Below are 21,308 nucleotides of genomic sequence, written 5' to 3'. Positions count from 1 at the left end.
TGAGAATCTGCCCTGTCAGGTAGAGGTGTATTTTTACTGGACTTGGAGCTCTCAGCCTCATCCTAAATCTGCTTTGTGTGGCAGAGCCAGAGTCTCTCTAACTCTTCCCTGCACAGTATGATTATGGAGAAGACCTTGGGAGGAGGAGTGAAAGCACAAGCTGTGGAAAGCTAATTCTTTCTCCCTCCCTTTACTCATCTCCAGAGCTGCCTTTGCCAGTGAAATTGACCATTGCAGACAAATAATGGCTAACGCTTATATAGTACTTAAACGGTATTCCTGACACTGCTTTACTTCACACTTATTAAGTCATTTTACAACACTCTGGGTTAGGTTTACTATTACTCCCATTTTACAAGTGAGGAAACTAAGGCCTAGAGATAGTAAGTAACTTGGCTGAGATTCTATAACAAGTAAACAGCAGAGCAGGGATTTAACCCAGGCAGTCTAGCTCCAGAATACATGCTATTGACTATGTCTAAGCTATTCTGTTTCTCAAACACAAATTGGCCAATGACCAGTTCATATCCAGTAAGACTTGGTTCCCACTCCTTTTTTTTACTTTATGTACAAATGGCTAAAAAGCATTTCATCACTTAAAGCAGCTATTTTCAACCTTTTTAATCTCATGGCACATATAAACTAATTATTAAATTCTGCAGCACACCAAAAAATACATATTTTTACTGATCTTACCAAAAAGATGTATAATTTTTTAAAATATATTTTTATTAATTTCAGAGAGGTAGGAAGAGGGAGAGAGAGATAGAAACATCAATGATGAGAGAGAATCATTGATTGGCTGCCTCCTGCACACTCCCCACTGTGGATCGAGCCCACAACCTGAGCATGTGTCCTTGACCGGAATCAAACCTGGGACCCTTTAGTCTGCAGGTCGACCCTCTGTCTACTGAGCCAAACCGGCTAGGGCAAAATAGGTATAATTTTGATTTAGTCACAATGGATGGCTATTATTGTGTTGGCTGTTGTAATTTTTTATTTGACAATCAAAGGGAAACGAGGTCAGTGCCCCTGACTAAATAGTCAGGTATTACATGTTTTAAAAATTCTTGTGGCACACTGGTTGAAATCGCTGTTTTGTGTTTCAAGCAGAGGATCCTTGATTCTGTAATCTCTAGGTGCTCCCTACTTTTCTCAGATTCCTAGTCTGAATCCATTCCTGGGCATGCTTGATCATTTTAGAATCCATTGGTTCACACTATGAACCAAATTTGAAGGCAATAAAGGAACCTTGTCTTACGCCTGAGTGAAACAAACAGCATTCATAATGAGGAGTCCACGATTTGTGACTATGCTTAGGCCCAGTAAAGCTTTGTTTACTTTTGTTTTTAGCCACCTAGAAATAAGCAGCAGACCAAGAGCTACTTCTTGAATTGATTCTTACTGTTGGAAATATACTGAACCTGAACCCCAATTGAAGTGATTATTAGAGATTTGGAAATACCCTGAGAGAGAGCCATATTGCCTGTTCTTTTCCAAAATGGCTTCCTCTGATCCAAGAGACTGCTCTTGAGGATATAGAAACATGTAGGTTCTCTAACCTTCTGTTTAGCATGGCAGACATAGGGAATCACATAGCATGCCACAATCATTTCCAGACTCCACATCACCTCTTTTGAGCCTTTGGTAAAAGAAATGCTTTTATCTAAGAACCCTGTACTTTTCTAGCTGTTCTTGTAATTGGAAAACTTGGGTGCATTCTAATTTAGAAGTTATCCTTCTGCATTTCAGGTACCAGTACCCCACAATGGATGAGCTAGCTGAAATGCTTCCTCCTGTTCTTACTCACTTAAGGTAAGTTCATTCTCACACTGCTTTGTGTGTTCTTTTTAATTTTCACACAAGGGTATGTTTTTATTGATTTCTTTTGAGAGAGAGAGAGAGAGATCAGTTGCTTCCTGTATGTACCGACCAGGGATCAAACCGGCAACCTTTTGGTGCGCAGAATGATGCTCCAACCAACTGAGCCACCCGGGCAGAACCTCTCATACAGTTTTTAAGGACTTTCTATTATGTGACTGACCTAGGGAATACGATGATGAGCAAAACAGCATAGGCACTACCCTTGTGGCGCTTTCATCTTAGTGGAGGAAATAATTAAAAAGTAAGCAAACAAATAATCACAACTAAAGCTGTAGAAGAAGTCACTGGGGGTGTTGTGATAGAGAATAATATCAGGATCTACATAGATAAGGCTAGCTGGGGAATGCCTCTCTAAGAAGGTATCATCTAGCCTCAGACTTAGAGGATAGACAGAGAGCCAGGACAAGGAGAGTTCAGGCAGAAGGATTGTTATGTCCAAAAGTCCTAGACCAAGTAAGCAAGTGGGAGAAAGGCATGTGGTGAAATTTGAGAAATAGACAAGGACCAAATTACATAGGTCTCACGGATCAGGTAAGAATTTGGGATTTTATTCAAAAGAAAAAATACTGAAGGCTTTTAACCAGGAGAGTGATAATCTAATTTGGTCTTTTTAAGTGATCTCTCTAGGTATGTAAATTGAGCATCAATAATGCTGTTTGCATTTTTTTTAAAAAGGATTACTCTGGCTGTGGAGAAAATGGGTTGGAAAGAAATGAAAGAAAAAGCAGAGAGACTAGTTAAAATATTATAACAATCAAGCTTGATACTGAATATTGGCGGGGGGTGGGGGAGGAGACACAGATGGAAATACTTTGAAGGTAGATTCTATTGGACTTGATGGGTTAGACATGGAGGTGACAGGAAAGTGAGCTGTCAAGGATGACTCCCACCCAGATTTTAGTCATTTCATTTAACCCTTAAAGTCAACTTAGAAGTAAATGATCATATCTTTGTTTTATAGATGGAGAACTGAGGCTCAGAAAGTAAAGAAATTTGACCAAATTCTATGTCTGATAAGCATCAGAGCCAGGATTTGAACCCAGTTGTATTCTTTTCCATTTGTCATGCTACCTTCAAGTGAGTTAACCCTATCAATATTTCTGTGTTTCATTCAGTGTGAAAAGCATCATTGGGATTGGAGTTGGAGCTGGAGCTTACATCCTCAGCAAATTTGCAGTAAGTACATGGAGGATTAGTCTCAATACCCTTGAGACAGTGCCTAGATCACAGCTCTTACTGCTGTGTTAAGTGATCAGGTACTATTGCTCGTCTTATGTCAGTTTTTTTTTTTTTTAAATATATATTTTATTGATTTTTTACAGAGAAGAAGGGAGAGGGATAGAGAGTTAGAAACATCGATGAGAGAGATCGATCAGCTGCCTCCTGCACGCCCCCTACAGGGGATGTGCCCACAACCAAGGTACATGCCCTTGACCGGAATTGAACCTGGGACCCTTCAGTCCACAGGCCGACGCTCTATCCACTGAGCCAAATCGGTTCGGCTTATCTCAGTTTTTAAATAACTTTTGTCAGCTCCAGACACAGTTTGTATAAAGCCTTGCTTCATGTTTATAGTACCTGAAAGATCACAAATGAGGGCAGTACATCATTAACAAAAAGTAATATTTAGGGAATACTTATGATAGAATTTTGTATAGCCATTAAAATTTTATAAGAAGAGCTTATAATTATGTGATTATGTGATTCACATATACTAAAATGTTAAAATTAAAATACAGATTCACATAAAATTTGTCATATGCATAGGAAAGGACTAGAAGGAAATATACCAAAATATTGACAGGGATTGATGTTATGTGGTAAGATAATATCAAATTTTGTTTCCTGCTTTTTATAATTTTTCTGTTTATCAAATTTTCTATAGTGTGCATAATCAGTGTAATCAGAGGAGGGAAAGTAAGCTAGAAAGTTTTGAGTGTACATAGAAAGGTTCCTATTGATTTTTATTTAAAAAACTTTTTTCACGTGCCTCCTAGTTGAGAGGACAATCTTCTGGGGATGGTATATCAACTATTCATGTGTTTTAAAAAAACACCTTAAGAAGCCCCTATTGGGAATAAAGGTAAAGGGTGTCCCAAAATTCACACAAGAAGTAATTTTGATAGAAGACACAGGTTTATAATTAAAAATTGTAAATTTTTTATTCATAAAGTATACAGTATAGGGTTATGTATGGAATAGCATATCAGGTAAATGGCCTCCACAGCTTTGCTGGCACATACGCACTCTTTTGTTGAAATTTTCCATGACCGTTTTGCATAAATGTGGCTGAATTTCATTGATACAGCACTCAATTTCCTCCTTCAAGGCGTGGGTGGTCGTGGCTTTGTTGGCTTAAACCTTAGACTTCAAAAAAACCCAAAGAAAAAAAGTCCAATGGCGTTAAATCGCATGATCCGGGCGGCCAATTCTGATCAGCAAAACGGGAAATTACATGACCAGGAAATGACTCATGTAGTAATTGTTTCTCGGGCTGTATGGCATGTGGCACCGTCTTATTGAAACCACATGTCATCCACATCCATATCTTGCAATTTAGGCACAAAAAACTGGATTATCATGTCGCAATAGCGAGCACCATTAACTGTTATTGCCTGAGCAGCCGCATTTTGATCATGGAAAATTTCAACAAAAGAGTGCGTGTGTGCCAGCAAAGCTGTGGAGGCCATTTACCCAATATGCTATTCCATACATAACCCTATACTGTATACTTTATGAATCAATAAAAAAATTTACAATTTTTAATTATAAACCTGTGTTTTCTATCAAAATTACTTCTTGCATGAATTTTGGGACACCCTTTATAAGAATGTGAAATAGCCAGTTTAAGCCTCATCAGCCCCTTATGCCAAGTAGTTCCAAGGGCACTTCCCCCAGCAGGGAAGACCTACCATGAGCTAATCAACTGCAGAGATACCGAGTGCCTTCTTCTGATGTAGAAATCTATGTCTCTCCCGTAGATCCTTGCAGGGCAAGATTATTTGACAGCAATTTAAGAAACTGGTTTTCCAGGTGCTAAGCCAGATTTAAAGAGCTATTTTTCTGAATAGCCTCCCTTATACCTCTCTGAAGTCTTACTTTCAAATCTGCATTAAGGCATAATAAAAATTAATTAACCGTGCTCCATTATTTTTGGAAGAATGCTGGGAGTGGAACTTTCATACTATTGTCTTTGTCGTCTTTTTCAGCTCAGTTATCCAGAGCTTGTGGAAGGCCTTGTGCTCATTAACGTTGACCCTTGTGCTAAAGGCTGGATTGACTGGGCAGCTTCCAAAGTAAGCACCAAATGGTATCTGTTGGCTTATCTCTTGGTCCCTTCTCAAAATGACTTACCTGTTTTATTTTTATTTTTTCATTGAGGGATATACAGTTAAGGGCAAGAAGTTTTAAATACACAACTTGATAAATATTTACATTTGTAATCACACCCAATCAGTATGCAGAATAATTCCAGCTCTGTTCTTAATGTTTCCTCTCTTTTCCCAGAATAACTATTAATTTGACTTCTATCACCATAGATTGGCTTTATCTATTCTTTTTTTTTAAACATATTTTTATTGATATCAGAGAGGAACAGAGAGAGAGAGAAACATCAGTGATGAGAGAGAATCATTGATCAGCTGTCTCCTGCACAACCTGTACTGGGGATCAAGCCTGCAACCAAGGCCTGTGCCTGGACCAGGAATTGAACTGTGACCCCACTGGTTCACAGGCTCAAACCTGTGGTTGCCTCCTGATGCTCAACCACTGAACCACACCAGCCAGGCAGGCTTTATCTATTTTTAGACTTCATATAATAATAATAAAATAATGTATTCCTTTGTATCTAGTTTTTTTAAATTATTTTTTAAATATATTTTTATTGATTTTTTTTACAGAGAGGAAGGGAGAGGGATAGAGAGTTAGAAACATCGATCAGCTGCCTCCTACACACCCCCTACTGGGGATGTGCCCGCCACCAAGGTACATGCCCTTGACTGGAATCGAACCTGGGACCCTAGAGTCTGAAGGCTGATGCTCTGTCCACTGAGCCAAACCGGTTAGGGCTGTATCTAGTTTTTTTTTTTTTTTTTTTTTTTTTTTTTTTTTTTTTTAAATATATTCTATTGATCCTTCACAGAGAGGAAGGGAGAGAGACAGAGAGCCAGAAACATCGATGAGAGAGAAACATCGATCAGCTGCCCCCTGCACATCTCCCACTGGGGACGTGCCCGCAACCCAGGCACATGCCCTTGACCGGAATCGAACCCGGGACCCCCCAGTCCGCAGGCCGACGCTCCATCCACTGAGCCAAACCGGTCTCGGCATGTATCTAGTTTTTTAAATTCATTATTGTTGGTCTCATTTATGTTGTATGTAGCAGTTCTTTTAATTGTTGTTTAGAAGTCTGTTGTGTGAATTGTTATGTGGTTACTATTAATAAAGCTCCTGTACACATTCTTTTATCTGTCTTTCATGGACATACATATTCATTTCATTTCTTTTTTTTTTTAATTGTTTTATTGCTTAAAGTATTACAAAGGGTATTACATATGTCTCCTTTTTCATACATATTCATTTCATTTGGATCTGTATCTAGGAGTGGAATTGCTGGGTCATAGGGCAATTGTCTGTTTAGTTTTAGTAGATAACTGCCAATGTTCCAAAGTATTTGGCCAATTTACATATCAGTAATGCATGAAAGTTCACTTTTCCACACATTCCCCAACATTTGATAGTTTATTTATTTATTTATTAACTTATTGATTGATTTCACAGAGAGAGATAGAGAGAAACATTGACTTGGTTTTCCATGTATTTATGCATTCATTGGTTGATTCCTGTGTGTGCCCTGAACAGGGATTGAACCCGAAATCTTGGCATATTGAGGATAGTCCTTTTAATTTTTATAAAAGATGGGCAGTTTTATTTGTAATATTAATTTGTTTTTATATGATATCCAGAAGCAAAATAGCTTTCATTATTAAACAGTTTTTAATTGCAGCATCTATTAAATTTTAAGCTGTGCTTATGGATAAATAAAACTGTTGTTTTTTTGGGAGGGGGGTAGTTTTGTCTTTTTTAATCCTAACCTGAGAATATGCTTATTGATTTGAAAGAGAGAGACACACATCAATGTGAGAGAGAAACATTGATGGGTTGCCCCTCATATGCGCTTCAACCGGAGATCCAGCACGCAACCTGGGTATGTGCCTTGACCAGGAATCCAACCCGCAACCTTTTTGGTGTACAGGACGACACTCCAATCAACTGAACCATGTGGCCAGGGCAAAACTGGGTGTTAATTTGTATTTCCCTAAGGGCCCATGATGTCAAACACCTTTTTTAAAATTTACTGGCCATTTGAATATCATTTTATGATGTGACTATTCAAATCTTTACTTTTTTTTTTATTAAATTGGGTTGCTGATCTTTTTCCTATTGATCTATGAGAGTTTCTTGCATATTTCTTGCATATGGATCCTTTGCTGGGTGCATGTAAATCTCTTCTCCCAATCTGTAGTTTACATTTTCACTCGTTGTTGTTAATCCTCACCCAAGGATATTTTTCCAATGATTTTTTAGAGAGAGTGGAAGGGAGAGGGCGAGACAGAGAGAAACATCAATGTGAGAAAGACACATTGATTGGTTGCCTCCTGACCAGGGCCAGGGAACCTGCAACCGAGGTACATGCATGACTGGAATTGAACCCGGGACCTTTCAAGTTGACGCTCTCTCCACTGAGCCAAATTGACTAGAGCACGTTTTCACTCTTTTCATGAGTGAAATTAATGAATGAGTCACTCTCTTCAGTGAACCCAAATAGTTTAACCTGTGCTAAAGATGTGTGCATTGTCATGTTAGCTATCTGAAAAATGAAGGTATTTGCTATCTAGATAGAATTCTATCTAATATCTTTTAGAGATAGGAAGCTACAGGATATGCTAATGACCTTACAAATATAAACAATCTCAACAACAACCAGACAGATAAAAGGGATAAGTATCGTTTTGAAGTGGAAAAAATTAGGAGAAAAATGTTGAAACTGCAAGAATATTCATTAAACGTAGCAGTTTCCTCTCACTCCCTGAAATGAAGACAAACAAAAACTGAAAGAAAGAAATTTGTTTCTGTCTCTTGGATGGCTTGAGAGTGGTTGTAAGTCGATTTTTATTATCCATAAACCCAGTGTAAATACAAAAGTACAGGCAGGAATGAAGTAACTAATAGCTGTGGCTTCTTGGTCTTAAGTTTTCAAAGAAGTTATGGCCCCATTTCTTCCAGCTGCTAACTTCAAATAAGATTATATTATTACTCTGGAAGACACTTCATTTTTTCCTGACTTGTTTCTTGTTTTCATGTGTATTGAAAGCACCATCTCATGAAAAATATGTGAGCCTGGCTGGTGTGGCTCAGTAGTTGAGCATCAACCCAGGAACCAAGAGATTGCTGGTTTGATTCCCAGTCAGAGCACACGCCCGGATTCTGCGTTCAATCCCCAATAGGGGGCATACAGGAGGTAGCTGGTCAATTATTTTTTCTCATCATTTATGTTTCTATCTCTCTCTCCCTCTCCTTCTTTCTCTCTCTAAAAATAAAAAAACCCAACATATTTTAAAGAAAATATGTGACACTGAGTTGTGGTTTTGTTTGTTAGAGAATAATATATATACAGTACATTGCACTGATTTTAAGTGGACAGCTTGATAAATTTGTTCATATACTTACACCTTTGACACAGATTTTTCTTTTTAGATCTCAGGCTTGACAACCAATGTTGTGGACATTATTTTGGCTCATCACTTTGGGCAGGTAAGTGCCTATTCCAGGTAGGAGAGCTATGTTTATTGGCTTGCATGCGAAGAGGGGGTTTACCTCAGGAAAGAAGGGGTGGCTTAGAATTCACCTGATCCTAGTGGTGACACTTCCAGTGCAGTGTGAGATACATGTGACCCAGGAAAGTCCAGTTTTAAGAAAAAGGTAACTCAGTGCCACATGGCTCTTGGCATTTGGAGAGAGATGAGTGAAGGCAGCCCTCTCACCCTCCCACACACTTGTTCCCTGTAAGCAGCATGCCATCTGTAAATGTTTGACAACATCACGTGCCTCACCAAACATCTTTAGAGCCATAAGTAGGTCTGGGAAAGGCTTCACAGAAATAGGAATTTCAGAGAAAAAAGAAACCTAGAAATGTTAATGCTAAAAGAACCTTAGAGGTTGTCTTGTTCAATTCCCATGTTTTACTGGTGAGGAAACTGAAGTCTCCAGAGGAAATTACATGAATAACAGAGAAAGGGGTCCCAGTTCTCTTTTCAGAGAGAGAAGTGAATTGAAAAATACAATTCTGACAGCAATTACAGTGTGTGTGTTTTCTACACCACCAGCAATTCAACTTAATTATGACACTATCTGCCTGGAGATATCGTCAGATCTCACAGGTTAAGGGATCAGTCCTGCAAGACTGCACTACCGCCCCTCTTCACCCCTACTGCAGACACCAGACACAAGTCTAGGTTGTCCCCCATGCTTTTGATGGACCAGCTATAGGTCATAGGCTCCAACAACCCCTCCTTGAGTTCAATTAATTTGTTAGGGCAGCTCACAGAACTCAGAGAAATATTTTAGTTTCTTGGTTACTGGTTTATTTTTAAAGGATATATATAACTCAGGTATAGTCAGGTGGAAGAAATGCATGGGGCATGGTAAGTGGAAATTCCATACCTTCTTCAGAACTCGCCACTCTCTCAGAACCTGCACATGTTCACAAACCTGGAAGCTCTTTGAACCTTGTTTTTTTAAGGTTTTATGAAGGCTTCATTGCAGTTGTATTTGATTAAATCATTTGTCATTATCTATGGAGCTCGATCTCTAGTCCCTACCTCTCTCCCCATAGGTCAGGGGGTGAGACTAAAAGTTCACTAGATTGGTTTCCCTGGCAACCAGCCCCCATCCAGAAATTATTTAGGGGCTTTCCTAGTCACTTTATTAACATAACAATACACATTACTTGCTCTTTTTACTTCTGAAATTCCTAGGGCTTTGGGAGCTCTGTGCCAGGGACAGAATGTAGACCAATAATATGTTTCTTATTATAAATCCCAGTATCACAGGTGACCTAGGAAGGAGTGAGGGATTAAAGAGCAATAGGTTGGAAAACAGGTATCTGGAATGGGGAAATGAGAAAAAATAAGAGTAATGTACTCTCAACTGTAGTCTCTGTGTTGGAAGGAAAATGGTAGATGGGGAGAAAACTAGCATTACTGAGTACTCATTATGTGTAAAGCACTTTGATAAGTACTTTAAGGTACAAACTCAGTTATTTTTCACATAGTTCTATTAGATTTATTTTAAGGTGGAGAAACTGAAGGCCAGAGAGGGAACATAACTTGCCACTATTATCCAGATAGAAGTGGTTTGAATCCAGGTCAGATTAACTCCAAAGTTAATAATCTTTTTATTTTTTAAAATATGTTTTTATGGATTTTAGAGGGAGAGGAAGGAAGAGGGATAGAGAGATCGAAAAATCTATCACTGCTTCCTGCATGCCCCGTACTGGAGATTAAGCCTGAAACTTGGGCATGTGCTCTGACTGCATGGGTTCACACTCAATCACTGTGCCACACCGGCTGGACTTTCTGCTATTTAGATTATATTTTATCAAAGTTACAAATTTACATATCTTTTAGGGTAGAGAAGTTCTACAGAGTTTATTACAATGGATCTGCCATCCATTCTATTTCCTGCTTCTTAGATTCTTTTGGCTGTTTTAGGCTTTGCCTCCATATCGCTTTCTTTTTAGTTGAAGTATAATTTACATAAAGGGAAAAAATCATAAGTACATCTCATTGACTTATATACATACTAGAGGCCCAGTGCACAAATTTATGCACCAGTGGAGTCCCTCCGCCTGGCCTCCGGGATCCAGCCGAAACTGGCTCTCTGACATCTCCCAAGGGGTCCCAGATTGAGATAGGATGCAGGCCAGGCCAAGGGACCCCACTGGTGCACAATCGGGGCCGAGGAGGGACCACCATGGGAGTGCTCCAGGGCGTGTCCAGCCCATCTCGCTCAGTCCCGATCTCTGGCAGCATAGCTAACCTACCAATCAGAGTATCTGCCCCCTAGTGGTCAGTGCATGTCATAGTGACTGATTGACTGTCTGCCCCCTGGTGGTCAGTGCACATCATAGCAAGCAGTTGAGCAGCCTGACAACATCAAAGCATATTATGCTTTGATTGGTTGAACAGAGGACCAGATGACTGGACACTTAACATATTAGACTTTTATTACATAGGACTAGAGGCCCGGTGCACAAAAATTTGTGCACTGGCGTGGGGTGGCGTGTCCCTCAGCCCCACTTGTGCCCTCTCACAGTCTGGGACCTCTCGGGAGATAACGACCTGCTGGCTTAGGCCCACTCCCGGGTGGCAGAGGGCAGACCCAATCCCTAGTGCCTGCCCCGCAGCTCCTGGTCGGGCTCAGAGCAGGACCAATTGGGGAGTTGGTGTGCCGCCCCCTGTCATGCACAGAGCAGGGCGGATCAGGAGGTTGCGATGCCACCCTCAGTCATGCTCAGGGTAGGGCCGATTGGGGGGTTGGGGCGCCGCCCCCTGTCACACTCAAGGCAGGGTCGATGGGGAGGTTGTGGCGCCACCCCCTGTCACGCACAGAGCAGGGCGGATCAGGGGGTTGTGGTGCCAACCCTGTCACATACAGAGCCGGCCTATCAGGGGGTTGGAGCGCTGCCCCCTGTCACGCACAGAGCAGGGCCCATCAGGGGGATTGGGGCTCTGTACCCTGTCACACACAGAGCAGGGCCGATCAGGGGGTTGGAGAGCTCCCCCCTGTCACGCACAGAGCAGGGCTGATCAGGGGGTTGGGCAGCTCCCCCCTGTCACGCACAGAGCAGGGCCGATCAGGAGGTTGTGATGCCACCCTCAGTCACACTCAGGGTAGGGCCAATTGGGAGGTTGGGGCACTCCCCCCGTCACACTCAGGGCAGGGCCCATGGGGAGGTTGTGGCTCCACCCCGTCACACACAGAGAGGGCCCATTGGGGGGGTTGGGGAGCTCCCCCCTGTCAGGCACAGAGCAGGGCTGATCAGGGGTTTGGGGCGCATTCCCCTGTCACGAACAGAGCAGGGCGGATAGGGAGGTTGTGGCCCCGCCCCCTGTCACATACAGAGCCACAGGGCGATCAGGGGGTTTGGGCGCTGCCCCCTGTCACGCTGCTCCAGGGGCCAGGAGGCCTCGCTGCTCCGCTGATCCTGGTGCTGGGAGGCATATTACCTTTTTACTATATAGGATAGAGGCCTGGTGCACCGGTGGGGGCCGGCTGGTTTGCCCTGAAGGGTGTCCTGGATCAGGGTGGGGGTCCACACTGGGGTGCCTGGCCAGCCTGGGTGAGGGGATGATGGCTGTTTGCAGCTGGTCCCACACCCTTCAGAGTGGGGTTTCCCCACTGGGGTGCCTGGCCAGTCTGGGTGAGGGGCTGAGGGCCATTTTCTGGCTGGCAGGTGACTGAAGCTCCCAGCCTCCCCTTTTATCCTTTTTTTTTTTTTTTTATTCTGGGATTTATTTACCTTCTATGGCTGTCACTGGAGCTGAGAGCCGGCTTTAGCTGTGAGACTCGGCTGCTGAAAGCAGGTTTCTGGCTTTGTTTACCTTCTGTATTTGAAACTTTGTTGCAACTCCAGCTCTGAGATCCCAGCCGGCTGAAAGCAGGTTTCTGGGGTTTTGTTTAGCTTCTATATTTGTAACAATGTTTCTTAGAGAGCAGCTCAGAGCCCAGCAGCGGCAGGCAGGGAACCTGGCTTCCTCCGTCACTGGAGCAAGCAAGCCTCCTGTTCACATCAGTTGCCTGGCTGCCAGCCGCCATCTTGGTTGGCAGTTAATTTGCATATCACCCTGATTAGCCAATGGGAAGGGTAGCAAAGTTACGGCTAATTACCATGTTTCTCTTATTAGATAGGATACTCTTTTTTTTTTTTTTTTTTTTTTTTTTTGGTGCCTGTGACCTGAATCGAACCTGGGTCCCTTCAGTCCCTAGGCCAACACTATCCTGTGAGCCAAACTGGCGAGGGCTATAGGATACTCTTATGTAACCACCACCAAATCAAGATATAAAATATTTTCATCATCCCAAAAAGTTCTCTATTACCTTTTCCTACTCACTAATACCCCTCCCCAAACAAGTTATTCACTATCCTGTTAGCTCTAAAGGTTAGTTTGCCTGTTCTTGAATTTAACAGGCAATTGTGGACCAGTAGTTTTATTGCTAGCTTTACCCAGTGACCAGATAAGTTTCTATTGAATGAGTACAAAAAATGTTTTACATATATGTTAAAGGCACGCTTTAAAATTAAATACCCATTGCATTTTGAAGTTATTTATTACATGTTCTTACAAGCTAATATCTTTTTAAAGAATTCTTGTGATCCGTCCGCAATGTGTAATGTGAATGGAATCACATTGTACACTAGTCTGGATCTGTCTTCTTCTTTAATATATTGTCTTTGAGATTCATCCATGCCATTCTGTATGTCAGTAATTCTTTTTATTACTGTGTAGCAGTCCATTGTGTTTTAGTACCACAAACGTTCCTATGAACATTTGGGCTATGTCTAGTTTTGTTTGGGGTGTGTTGTTAGTAATGAATAAAAAGCTGCTATGAACAATCTCATACATCTCTTGTTGGATATATGCACTCAATTCCTTTGCCTACCTCTTTAAATATGCATATATTTCCACTTGTTGAGTTTTTAGCTATAGGCATTTTCTTTTGGCATTCCATTATGAAAGATGATTTTTCTCTCCTACTTACTTGGCCCCGTGACACACATTTGTATTTCCACCATTCCATCCTCCCAATGTAACATAACTTGGATTAGATCAATTTCTAGTATTTACACTGTCATCCTATGTAAATATTATTCAGTGCTGAGACATGACTGCATTCTTTTTCTGTCCAGCATTTCTTCTTTACCAGTTGATGGTGTTAAAATTTATCAATAAAGGACATGGGAGGGACACTGCAAGGTGACAATGGGAGGAAAGCACTTCCTTTCCAGGGTCTGGCCCTTTTGTTTTTAATTTATTACATAAGTCAGAGTTTCCTGGTGACACCTCAGCAGTCTTCAGGTCACACTTTCCATCCTGCGGGCTCTTTCTAATGAGGTTTGGTTAGGAGACAGCAAGCACATACTTTGAGCAAAGAAAATTTAAATAAAATATTGTTAACTACTAAAAGATGGTTAATTTCTCAGAGGGGTAAAAGAAGACTCCAAAGGATCTAAAAGTAGCTGCTACTTCTAGGCTCAGGGAGCGTGGACACTGAAGGAACTGACTTAGTTGAGCCTCCACCACCAAGCTGGAAAGTCATGCTTCTTTGAAGGAGGCATGGTTTTGCCAGAGAATGAGGACCATAACTGGTCCCTAGAGCCACTTACCATATGGGGGAGACATTTGTCTAAAATAAGATCTGAGCTGCTATACAGAAACTGCAGTTGGGTGGGGAGAGTGTGGACTGAGGGTGTGACTACAGCTGGTCTGTGAAGGTTCCTGACACCTTAAGCTACTGGCTCCTGTGCTAATTTTTTTTTTTAATTTTATTGATTTTTTACAGAGAGGAAGGGAGAGAGATAGAGAGTCAGATGAGAGAGAAACATCGATCAGCCGCCTCCTGCACATCTCCTACTGGGGATGTGCCCGCAACCCAGGTACATGCCCTTGACCGGAATCGAACCCGGGACCCTTCAGTCCGCAGGCCGATGCTCTATCCACTGAGCCAAACTGGTTTCGCCTGTGCTAAATTTTTTAAAAAGGACTGGCAGAGGGAAAGTGTTTATGCAGCCTATCTTCTGTATTACGAAGAATTGGAGATCTGAGGTTGAGAAACCAGAAATTGATTAACTGTCACAGGTGCTTTTCCCAAATGGCTACTGATCCCATTGGCTGGCTGTCCACATTTAGTAAGGGTGGATTATTAAACGGCCTGTTTGCAGGTGAGGCTTATCACTGTGGGTGATCAGACTGGGCCATTTCCTTGGGGAACCCTAATGTCAATACCTTTATTTATTTGTTTTTCTTACTGTCTCAGATATGCCTCAAATTTTAATAAGATGCCCTATACACACATTTGCTACTAAAAATTGAAATAGCACATCCAAAAATTTGTTACAACTCAAATAATAAACAATAAAGTTTATAGCTAAATCATAATTCTCAATGATAATATCAGAAGGCTCTCCATGTAATAGGCAATAACTACAGCTTCATGTAGATCTTTGGCTTCTTGATTGAATCTCAAGTTCCCTCTCCTCTGGGGTTTTTTTAAACAGACACATGGTGTGGTATGTCATAACTTTAATCAGCCTTTGCATCCTTTCTTTCCAAACACTTGCCACAATCCTCACTCCCTGTCTCCTCTTGTAGAGCATGACTTGACTCAGCCCCCAGTCCAGACCCCTTTAAGTTTTTTTCTCTGTCCTGCTTTTTGGGTGAACATTTTGGTGGAAGGGAAGGGAATTTGGTACTAGGGTTGAGAGATAAGTTACTAAGTTTCTTTGCTAGTACTTCTGAGACAGCTTGAGTGCCAGCTGAATCTTCTTCACCAGGCACCTGTGAAAACTCTGGGGTCAAGGGTGAGTTAAGCTTCTTTGGTGTGTCCACTGGAAGTCTAGTCACAGCCTGAAATTCCTCCTAGATTCTGTCCCCAAAGAGTTCAAGCAGAAGGAGATGCTCAAAACTCAAATTGCTACAGTGTAGCCCGGAAAGAACCGCATAGCCCAGAAACAGCGAGAAAATCCCAAATTCCAACTTGATGTCGATACCTTTAGATCTTTTCTGCAGGATTAATCAGATTTCTCAGATAAACTTTGAGATTGCACACCTGACACATTAGTATTTTTGCACCCAAATGCAGAAAAAGACAGGGCCTCAACATTCAGGCTTTAAACTTTCACTAAACCCTCCTGTTTTCAGCATGGTATATCACCTACTACCCAAGCCTGTAGTCTACCAGTTCAAGGACCTTGTATTTAATTATTTCCAGCGAATAAACCTAAATACAATTAATTTTTGTATATTGGTCTTATATCCTTCAACCTTGCTGAACTAATTTATTAGCTTGACCTCTTTTTATGAATTCCTTAGGATTTTCTATATACAAAAACATGTCATCTGCAAATAGACTTGGTTTTACATCTTCCTTTCCAGTATGGATACCTTTTATTTCTTTTCTTGCCTAAACAGAACTTTCTAGGCCATAACTAGAACCTCTGGTTCAATGTTGAATAGAAATGATGAGAGTAGATATCTTTGTCTTGTTTCTGATCTTCAGGGGAAGTATTCAGTCTTTCATTATTAAGTATGTTGTTAGCTGTGAGCTTTTCATAGATGCCCTGTATTAGGTAGAGGAAGTTCTCTTCTGTTCCTCATTTATTGAGTCCTTTTATCATGAAAGTGTGTTGGGTTCTGTCAGATGCTTTTTTGTGTCTGTTGAGCTGTATGTGTGACTCCTGTGCTTTATTCTTTTAATACGGCATATTGTTACAGAAGACCGAGAAGATCAAGCAGCGCTTAGAGAGATGAAGTTACATTTATTATTATTATCATTATCATTATTATTACGCACGGGCCCAGAGAAAAATGTCTCTATAATTCTGGGCGAAGTCACACAGGAATTTTCAAACAGCAGTTTTTATATAAGATAGATGCTTCAATATTACATTTATTTATTTATTTATTTATTTATTTATTTATTGGTATGTTGAACTAACCTTGAATTCTTTGGATAAATGCTGTTTGTTCATAGTGTATAATGTAATACTTTTTATATGTTGTTACATTTGGTTTGCTAGTATTTTTTTTTTGTGTGTGTATCTATAGTCAGAAAGAATATCCGTCTGTAATTTTCCTATGATGCCTTTGTCTGGTATTAAGGTAGTACTTGCCCATATAGAATGAGCTGAAAAGTGTTCTCTTACTTTTTGTAAGAATTTGGGAAGGATTACTGTGGATTCTTCTTTAAATGTTTGGTAGACTTCACATTGAAGCCATCTGGACCAAAGCTTTCTTAATGGAAAGTTTTTATGTTACTAATTTAATCTCTTGTTATAGATCAAGTCACATTTTTTTATTTCTCCTTTAGATGGGTGGTTTATATCTTTTTAGGAATTTGTTCATTTCATCTAGGTTATCTAATTTGTTGACATGTAATTATTCATAATAGTCCCTTAATAATTATTTTTATTTCTGTAAAGCTGACAGTAATGTCTCTTTCATTCCTGTTTTTAGTGATTTGAGTCTTATCTCTGTTTTTGCTGGTCAGTCTTAGCTGACCAACTTTTGGTTTCACATACTTTTCTCCATTCTTTTTCTACTCTCTATTTTATTTATTTCTACTCTAATCTTATTCTTTTCTTTCTTTTGCTTGCTTTAAGTTTCCTCCTCTTTCTATAGTTTCTGAAGGTGGAAGTCCAGTTATGTATTTAAGATCTTTCCTCATTTCACTCCATTATAGTCAGAGGATATATTTAATGTTTCATTGCTTTTCAAATTTATTAAGGCTTATTTTATGTCCTAACATATGGTCTGTCCTAAAGAATGTTACATGTACACATGAAAAGAATACATATTCATTCTGCTGCTATTAAGTAAAGGATCCTATAGATGTCTGTTAGGTCTGGTGATTTATAGTGTTGTTTAATTCTTCTATTTTTTTGTGATCATCTGCCTCATGTTTTATCCATAATTAAAAGTGGTATATTAAAGTTGCCAACTATTATTACTGATGAATTCTCTGTTTCTTCTTCATTTCTGTTTGCCTTTGCTTCATGTATTTTAATTATGTCATTTATTTATTTAATCAGACTGTTCCATGTATCCATGCCTCTGTTTCTATTTTGTTAATCAGTTGATTTTGTCCATTAGATTCTACATATAAGTGAGATCATTTGGTATTTGTCTTTCTTTGACTAGCTTATTTCACTTAGTATAATAATCTCCAGGTTCATCCATGCTGTTGTAAAGGGTATGAGCTCCTTCTTTAAAAAAAAAAGAATATATATATATATATATATATATATATATATATATATATATATATATACACACACACACACATACATACATACATGCTGGGAGCCGGTCCATCCTTGCTGTTTCAAGGGACCTGGCATATATGGCATACTGTTCTTAATATGTTTGCTCACCTTCTTGGCACTATGTGTTTTAACCAAGGTCACCTCTCTGAAAAAGGTTGTTTCCCCAGGTAGGGATTTTCCTCTGAAGTTAGGGAGGGAATAAAACCCCTTAACTAAGTGCCAGGCGGGTAATTAATCACTTTAACTACGAACAATCATGCTTAAGCTACATAATCTTTACTCCCTGGAATGGAGATAAGAAACGCCCTAACCTTTGGAATAGAGATTGATAGGATTGGAATCAACTGGTATAAATACAGATGTAACAAGACAACAGGAGACAGAACCTAGACACAGAACCTAGACACAGAACCTAGACACAGAAGAACTTTGCTGGAGAGAACATGGCAAAAGATCCTGGACAGAAACTGGCCACACAACCTAGAGACAGAACCTAGTGAGAGAACCCGGCTGAAGAACCTAGAGACAGAACCTGGCTACAGAACCTGGATAGAACATGGCAAGAGAACCTGACTAGAACCTGGTGACCAAACCTGGCTGGAGAACCTGGACAGAACCTGGCTGGAGAACCTAGCAAGAGAACATGGACACAGAACCTGGCTGGAGATCCTAACTAGAACTTCGCTGGAGATCCAGACCAGAACTTGGCTGGAGATCCTGGCTAGAGATCCTGGCTAGGCTGCTGATCAACTGAACGCTGTCTCCGTGTCATTCCTTCTTCGCCTACTCCGTCCACACCTTTGGGGACCCCTGGACCTGCTGGGGCAGGACCCCAGCATGTATGTGTGTGTGTGTGTGTGTGTGTGTGTGTGTGTATATATATATATATAATTGATTTTTTACAGAGAGGAAGGGAGAGGGAGAGGGGTAGAGAGTTAGAAACATTGATGAGAGAAAAACATCAATCAGCTCCTCCTGCACACTCCCTACTGGGGATGTGCCTGAAACCAAGGTACATACCCTTGACCAGAATCGAACCTGGGACCCTTCAGTCTGCAGGCCGATGCTCAATCCACTGAATCAAACCGGTTAGGGCAGCTCCTTCTTTTTTATAGCCATGTCATATTCCATTGTGTAAATGTATCACAGCTTTTTAATCCACTCATCTGCTGATGGGCTCTTGAGCTGTTTCCAAATCTTAGCTATTGTAGATAATGCTGCTATGAACACAGGGGTGTGGCGAGCCAGCACAGCCATGGCATACTCAGCCCCAGGGCGCCTTATGTGCCATGCCAGCTCAGCCTGGTTCAGTGACCCTGAGTGGAGGCGATGAAAGGCTTAGAAAAGACAGATAAGAAAATGAAAGCTGGGTCTCGGTGGGACACTGCTCCTCTGATGGATAGCACCAGTGCCCACCAGCCCTGTCTTTATTTTATAGTAGATGCCACGAGGCAAAGTAGGGACATGAAAAAGATGTTTACAGCATTCTCATGGGTTTCAATCCTACTCAACTATATGCACCTGCACTCAGGCACGTGGGGCCATATGTTCGAACCATAGGTTCAACCTTACAACTATAGGTGTTGGCTATAATTGTGCTGGGAAGGCTCTGCCCTCCAAGCTGGGACTTGCACGTGGCCACGAGAGAACTGTGCCCTCTCATTAGTCCAAGGCTTGAACCTGTCCAAAACACTGTAGCCGCGCCCCACACAGGGGTGCATACCAGTATATTCTTTTGAATTGGTGTTTTAGGATTCTTAGGATATATTCCCAGAAGTGGGATTGCTGGGTCAAAATGCAGTTCCATTTTTAATTTTTTGAGGAAGCTCCATACTGTGTTGCACAGTGGCTGTACCAGTCTGCAGTCCCACCAGCAGTATACTAGGGTTCCCTTTTCTCCACATCCTCACCAGCACTTGTTTGTTGATTTATTGATGGTAGCCATTCTGGCAGGTGTGAGGTGATACCTCACTTTAGTTTTAATTTGCATTTTGTTGATGATTAGTGAGATTGAGCCTTTTTTCATGTCTCTTGGCCATCTGTATGTCCTCTTTTAAGAAGTGTCTATTCCAGTCCTTTGTCCATTTTTAAAATATATATATTTTTATTGATTTCAGAGAGGAAGGGAGAGGGAGAGAGAGATAGAAACATCAATGATGAAAGAAAATCATTGGTGTCCACCCCATACTGGGGATTGAGCCCACAACCTGGGCTTTTAATATTCTCTTTTTGTCTTTAATTTTTGGCCTCCTATATAATAAAAGGCTAATATGCAAATCGACTGAACTGTAGAATGACTGGTCGTTATGATGTGCACTGACCACCAGGGGGCAGACACTCAGTGCCTTCCCACATGGGAGCACTGCTCAGCCAGAAGCTGGACTCACAGCTGGTAAGCGCAGCAGCAGTGGCAGGAGCCTCTCCTGCCTCCACAGCAGAACTAAGGATGCTCCCTGCAGGCCTAAGCCATCAGTTGGACATCACCCAAGGGCTCCCGGACTGCGAGAGGGCACAGGCTGGTCTGAGGGGATCCAGTGCATGAATTTCATGTACCAGGCCTCTAGTTTTAATTATAATGTGTTTTGGTGTGGGCCTCTTTGGGTTATTCTTGTTTGGGGCTCTCTGTGCTTCCTGGACATGTAAGTCTATTTCTTTCACTAAATAGGGGAAGTTTTCTGTCATTTTTTTTCTTCAAATGGGCTTTCAATATCTTGCTCTCTTCTCCTTCTGGTACCTCCATAATGTGAGTGTTGGTACACTTGATATTATCCCAGAGACTTACACTGTCTTTATATTTTTGGATTCTTTTTTTTTCCCCCTTCTGATTGGGTGTTTTGCTTTTGCATATTCCAAATCATTGATTTGATTCTCAGAATCTTCTACTTTACTATTGAATCCCTGTAAATTATTCTTTTTTCTCTTTTTTCTAAGTATATTTTTATTGATTTCAGAGAGGGGGAGAGAGATAGAAACATCAATAATGAGAGAGAACCATTGATTGGCTACCTCCTGCACACCCCCTACTGGGGGTCAAGCCCACAACCTGAGCATGTGCCCTTGACTGGAATCAAACTTGGGACCCTTCAGTCTGCATGCCAGTGCTCTATCCACTGAGCCAAGCCAGCTAAGACATGTAAATTATTCTTTATTTCAATTGATGTATGCTTAATTTCTCACTGTTCTTTTTTATATGTCTTTGACATTCTCACTTAGTTCCTTGAAAGTTTCACTAAATCCCTTGAAGCTCTCATTAAGTTCCTTGAGTAACCTTATAACAGAATTGTTTTGAATTCTGTATCCAGTAGCTTGCTTACTTCCA

At 40.9% G+C, this 21,308-nt stretch overlaps 1 protein-coding gene across 5 annotated transcripts in view; it reads left to right on the top strand.

Moving 5' to 3' along the window:
* The window catches only part of NDRG3 (NDRG family member 3), an 83,381-nt gene that overhangs the window by 42,213 nt on the left and 19,860 nt on the right, over positions 1-21,308 (top strand). For all 5 annotated transcript variants that reach the window (XM_081097084.1, XM_081097082.1, XM_081097086.1 and 2 more), the window contains exons 6-9: positions 1,753-1,815; positions 3,000-3,060; positions 5,094-5,180; positions 8,641-8,697. In XM_081097084.1, coding sequence (XP_080953210.1) covers positions 1,753-1,815; positions 3,000-3,060; positions 5,094-5,180; positions 8,641-8,697 — 268 coding nt within the window. The remainder of the gene's footprint in view (positions 1-1,752; positions 1,816-2,999; positions 3,061-5,093; positions 5,181-8,640; positions 8,698-21,308) is intronic.

The sequence above is a fragment of the Myotis nattereri genome (assembly GCF_964212035.1).
Source record: "Myotis nattereri genome assembly, chromosome: 8".
Classification (NCBI taxonomy): domain Eukaryota; kingdom Metazoa; phylum Chordata; class Mammalia; order Chiroptera; family Vespertilionidae; genus Myotis; species Myotis nattereri.
This window is presented reverse-complemented; position numbering and strand designations above follow the sequence as displayed.